The sequence below is a fragment of the Nerophis ophidion genome, linkage group LG06, assembly GCF_033978795.1.
Source record: "Nerophis ophidion isolate RoL-2023_Sa linkage group LG06, RoL_Noph_v1.0, whole genome shotgun sequence".
In the NCBI taxonomy this organism is placed as follows: Eukaryota; Metazoa; Chordata; class Actinopteri; order Syngnathiformes; family Syngnathidae; genus Nerophis; species Nerophis ophidion.
The window spans coordinates 47,283,554-47,289,553 of record NC_084616.1 but is presented as its reverse complement, the minus strand read 5'-3'; the positions used below and the strand labels follow the sequence as shown (position 1 = coordinate 47,289,553).

Below are 6,000 nucleotides of genomic sequence, written 5' to 3'. Positions count from 1 at the left end.
CTCGCGTCCCCCCTTCTTTTTTGGAACCTCTCCCGCCGAGCCTCTACTGTTTAAATGGGCCAAGTCGAGACGCGGCGGCGAGTGCAAATCTTGTTTGGTCTGCGTCTGTGAACTTCAGCCCGACTCCACTCAAACAACACCGGCGTGAAAATGCAAAACACCCCCACCCTTAAAAAAAAAGCAGCAAAATGCCGCTGCGTGGTTACGCAAACGCAACACAAAGTGCAAACGCCGTATGGAAGTTTTATTGTGTAACATAACTCAGTCGAAATGGCTGCAAAATCAGGCCGAGAGCGAGAAATGATGAAAAAGTAGGCAGGGCGAGCGTTAATGATCCCCGCATGCATCATCACGTCCGCGCCCAGTGCGCGCAGCATGTCAGGTCTTAGCAGAGAGTGTGTGTGGGTGCGTGTGGGAGGTAGGAAGCTGTGGGGCTGGCGGAGAGCGCTGCCGCCACTGCGAGCGTCACACTGCTGAATGGGAATCTTCCCGGCAACTTCAGCCGACCGCCGTCTCACACGCGCGCCCCGCGTAAACCCAAGCGGCGCGTCTCCAAGTCCGGCTCGGGCCGACCCACGCTCGGATCGGACGCACCGTTCGCCCTCCGCGCTCGTTACCGACTCCACCGCAACAACATGCCCGCCATCAAGAAGGAGCGCCCGGACGGGGACGACATGGCTCTGGCCGCCTTCAAGCCGTCCGAATACTTGGCCCCTTTAAACGCCGCCGCCATCCCCGTGGTGACCCCGCACCCGCCGCCTTACGAGCACATCCTGGCCCACCACCGCGCCTACTTGGGGCTCCACGACTCAGCGCTGCATCACCAGCACCTCCAGCACCCCACGGACGACTTGATGCTGGAGAGGTTCTCCTCCATACCGGACTTCCAGCCTTTCTTTGACAACGGGGAGCCGTGTATCGAGGTGGAATGCGGGGAAAACAAAGCGTTGCTTTATATTAACAAACTGTGTCAAGGCAGCAAAGGACCCTCGATTAAATACCGGGGCGAGTGGCTCACTCCCAACGAGTTCCAGTTTGTTAGTGGCAGGGAGACCGCCAAAGACTGGAAACGGAGTATTAGACACAAAGGTAAGCTTTATTGCGCATTAGATGAAGGGAAAGCATTTTTCATCCACTTTCAACGAGGAAGGAAGTGGTACATCTATCCATCCATCCATGTTCTACCAAAACTTTTATTCATTAAATTTAAACAGTCATTTTATTTATTAGAGTTCTGAAAACAGTAATTGTATTTAGTTCTAAAACACTCATTTTATTTCTTTTAAAGTTCTGAAAAGAGAAATGTTCATTTAAGTTCCGAAAACAGTAATTTAATACTGTACAGTTCTGAAAACATTAATTTCATTAATTGAAAACAGTCATTTTATTCATTAAAGTTCTGAAAACAGAAATTGTATTCATCAAAGTTCCGAAAACAGTATATTTATTCATTAAAGTTCTGAAAAAAGAAATTTAATTAATCAAAGTTCTGAAAACAGTCATTTTATTCATTAAAGTTCTGAAAGCAGTAATTTCATTCATTAAAGTTCTGAAAACAGTCATTTTATTCATTAAAGTTCTGAAAACAGTCATTTTATTCATTAAAGTTCTGAAAACAGTTATTTTATTCATTAAAATTCTGAAAACAGAAATTGTATTTATTAAAGTTCTGAAAACAGTATATTTATTCATTAAAGTTCTGAAAACAGTCATTTTATTCATAAAAGTGCTGAAAACAGTTATTTTATTCATAAAAGTTCTGAAAACAGAAATGTAATTCATTAAAGTTCTGAAAACAGTAATTTTATTCATTAAAGTTCTGAAAACAGTCATTTTATTCATTAAAGTTCTGAAAACAGTCATTTTATTCATTAAAGTTCTGAAAGCAGTTATTTTGTTCATTAAAGTTCTGAAAACCGTCCTTTTATTCATTAAAGTTCTGAAAACAGTAATTCTATTCACTAAAGTTCTGAAAACTGTCATGTAATTCTTTGAAAACAGTAATTTTATTCATTAAAGTTCTGAAAACAGTAATTCTATTCACTAAAGTTCTGAAAACAGAAATGTTATTCATTAAGGTTAAATAAAGAGAAAATGTATTCATTAACGTTCTGAAAACAGTAATTTTATTAATTAAAGTTCTGAAAACAGTAATTCTATTCACTAAAGTTCTGAAAAAAGAAATTTTATTCATTAAGGTTATATAAAGAGAAAATGTATTCATTAAAGTTCTGAAAACAGTGATTTTACTCATTAAGGTTCTGAAAAAATTTACTTGTATTTATTAACGTTCTGAAAACAGTAATTTTATTCATTAAAGTTCTGAAAACAGTAATTCTATTCACTAAAGTTCTGAAAACAGAAATTTTATTCATTAAGGTTATATAAAGAGAAAATGTATTCATTAAAGTTCTGAAAACAGTGATTTTACTCATTAAGGTTCTGAAAAAATTATTTTTTATTCATTAAAGTTCTGAAAACAGTAATTTAATTCACTAAAGTTCTGAAAACTGTCATTGCATCCACTTTCATTAACTAGTGATATTTCCAAGTAAACTAAAGTAAAAGTACCAATGATAGTCACACACACACCAGGTGTGGTGAGATTATTCTCTGCATTTAACCCATCACCCTCACCCATTGGGAGGTGAGGGGAGCAGTGAGCAGCGGCACTATTTCTTTCAACCAACACAAAGTGAGGCGAAACATGCTCACGCGGGGGTGGAGGGTGATGCCCACCCACCCCCGAGCCCAGCCAAAATGTCTAAAGTCAGAGATGCTTCCAGACACATGCTGGGTACCTCACTGGACATCACTGAAAACAGGCAGTGATTACTTGACGGTGACCTGTAAGACAAAATCGTGACGCTACTCTAAAAGGAGGCGACGCCTGCTTGGGGTTCATGTTCTCCTGCGCTCGCTCACAGCTTGTCTTGTGTTTGTGTCGCAGGGAAAAGTCTCAAGACGCTCATGTCCAAGGGAATCTTACAGGTGCATCCTCCCATCTGCGACTGTCCCGGTTGTCGGATTTCATCACCAGTGGTAAGAACATTTGATCGTGTGTCACTTGTGGTGCAGACTTAGATTAGATTATTTTTGTTGTTTTCGTCGAATGTAGACAAGTTTCAACTTGCATGTGTTGTCTTCGAAGGGTTTTTACCCAAAAAAACCCAACATTTTCTGATCTGGCTTTTCTTGGCACTGCTATGGCACTTAAACCGTATGAAGGATATAACTCAGTACAGTGCAAAGTGTCAAGGTTATCCATAAAGAAGACTCGCATCATTTTTAATGTACGTGTCAAAGGTCTTGCTTTCTGTAGTTTTGCCATTATGTTCCGTACAAATTACGCCTTACTGGACTGCAGTGTGTTTAGCTCCACCCAAAGCAGTTGGGAAGATCTGTTATTGTGGTACCTTTCACAACTTTTGGCAATGGAAATATAAACAAGACTGCAGTACAGACCGGTGGTTTTCAAAGTGTGGCACACTCGCAGTGCCTCAGAGTACAGTTGGTGCCTGCCCTCGAAGGGATGGGTACTTTTCACGTTTGAATCAATGCGGCACCAACTACCAGTAACTGGGAATTGGTACTGGTATTCACTGGTGTCAGTTTTCTGTACTTTTGTGAGTGTTTAATTGTGTTAAAATATTTCATTTGTTTAAACACATTTCTATAATGTAACAAAACAGAGCTGTGCTGTCAGTTGTTATTTAGTTTTCTTACACTTGTTTGTATCATTTGGAAGTACTGTACTGTATTGTATTACAGTATATCGTAAACTTTGCATGCAGTTGCAATCCCAAGGCGTTAGACGGCAGTGGTGTATAGACTGTATTGTGTTGCCTTATCCAGGAAGTAGTCTTTGCCATTTAGTTGAATGTCTTGCCCTACAAAGTGTTTATACTGCAAGTATTGTAATTAACACACACCAGCTGTTTGATTGTAACGTGCATCTTAGTTGTTGTTTTCATTATCAAATTTGGAGGGGTTGAAATACAAACCCTGTTTCCATATGAGTTGGGAAAATGTGTTAGATGTAAATACAAACGGAATACAATGACTTGCAAATCATTTTCAACCAATATTCAGTTGAATATGCTACAAAGACAAGATATTTGATATTCAAACTCATAAACTTTATTTTTTTTTGCAAGTAATAATTAACTTAGAATTTCATGGCTGCAACACGTGAAAGGACATGTTCACCACTGTGTTACATCCCCTTTTCTTTTAACAACACTCAATAAACCTTTGGGAACTGAGGAAACTAATTTTTGAAGCTTTGAAAGTGGAACTTTTTCCCATTCTTGTTGTATGTAGAGCTTCAGTCGTTCAACAGTCTCCACTGTCGTATTTTACGCTTCATAATGTGCCACACATTTTCGATGGGAGACAGGCCTGGACTGCAGGCGGGCCAGGAAAGTACCCGCACTCTTTTTTTTACGAAGCCACGCTGTTATAACACTTGTCTCGCGGAAATAAGCAGGGGCGTCCATGATAACGTTGCTTGGATGACAACATATGTTGCTCCAAAACCTGTATGGACCTTTCAGCATTAATGGTGCCTTCACAGATGTGTAAGTTAACCATGCCTTGGGCAATAATGCACCCCCGTACCATCACAGATGCTGGCTTTTGAACTTTGCGGCAATAACAGTCTGGATGTTTTTTTTTCCTCTTTGGCCCAGAGGACACGACGTCCACAGTTTCCAAAAACAATTTGAAATGTGGACATGTCAGACTACAGAACACTTTTTTACTTTACATCAGTCCGTCTTAGATGAGCTCGGGCCCAGCCAAGCCGGCGCCGTTTCTGGGTGTTGTTGAAACATGGCTTTGGCTTTGCATAGTAGGTTTTTAACTTGCACTTACAGATGTAGGGACAAACTGTAGTTACTGACAGTTGTTTTCTGAAGTGTTCCTGAGCCCATGTGGTGATATCTCTTACACACTGATGTCCCCGTTTTGATGCGGTACCGCCTGAGGGAACAAAGGTCCGTAATATCATTGCTTACGTGAAGTGATTTATCCAGTTTCTCTGAACCTTTTGATGATATTACAGACCTTTGATGTTGAAATCCCTAAATTCATTGGTATAGCTCGTTGAGTAATGTTTTTCTTAAACTGTTTGACTATTTGCTCACGCAGTTGTGGACAAAGGGGTGTACCTCGCCCCATCCTTGTTTGTGAATGACTGAGCATTTCATGGAACCGGCTTTTATAACCAATCATGGCACCCACCTGTTCCCAATTAGCCTGCACACCTGTGGGATGTTCCAAATAAGTGTTTGATAAGCATTCCTCAACTTTCTCAGTCTTTTGTGCCACTTGTGCCAGCTTTATTGAAACATGTTGCAGGCATCAAATTTCAAATTAGCTAATATATTCGCATAAAATAACAAAGTTTTCCAACTTCTTTGTCATGTGTTGCTGGCATCAAATTCTGAAGTTAATGATTATTTGCACAATTTTTTTTTTTATCAGTTTGAACATCAAATATGTTGTCTTTGTAGCATATTCAACCGAATATGGGTTGAAAATGATTTGCAAATCATTGTATTCCGTTTATATTTACATCTAACACAATTTCCCAACTCATATGGAAACAGGGTGTGTACAATAGAATAGAATAGAATAGAATAGAATAGAAAGTACTTTATTGATCCCTGGGGGAAATTCAGCACCACAGTTCGTTGACAATAAACAAATACTATACAGCATTATTCACATGTGAATAATATAAATATATTCTACATATATTCTACATTTAAGTGCAGTCAAGAAGGAACATATGCATTATACAGTCTGATGGCCATGTAAAATGGCTCATGCTAATCGGTAGCATGTCTGTGACAAATCCAGCTAGCACATTTTGTAAAGTGGAGCCCTACTGTACTTTTGAGTGCCTTCTTCTTGGCAGAGCCTTGCATTGTCATTTTAACCTTGCAAGCAAACACACTATGGCCCAAACTTTTATACAACTAAAGGCATTCCTCA

The 6,000-nt window shown here is 39.8% G+C and overlaps 1 protein-coding gene across 3 annotated transcripts in view; it reads left to right on the top strand.

The window, feature by feature from the left end:
• Positions 1-346: 346 nt before the first annotated feature.
• samd11 (sterile alpha motif domain containing 11) overlaps positions 347-6,000 on the top strand; it is a 121,654-nt gene continuing 116,000 nt past the window's right edge. For 2 of the 3 annotated variants that reach the window (XM_061903959.1, XM_061903958.1), the window contains exons 1-2: positions 347-1,089; positions 2,951-3,042. In XM_061903959.1, coding sequence (XP_061759943.1) covers positions 636-1,089; positions 2,951-3,042 — 546 coding nt within the window. In that variant the 5' untranslated portion in view covers positions 347-635. The remainder of the gene's footprint in view (positions 1,090-2,950; positions 3,043-6,000) is intronic. The other variant, XM_061903960.1, reaches the window with a different exon arrangement.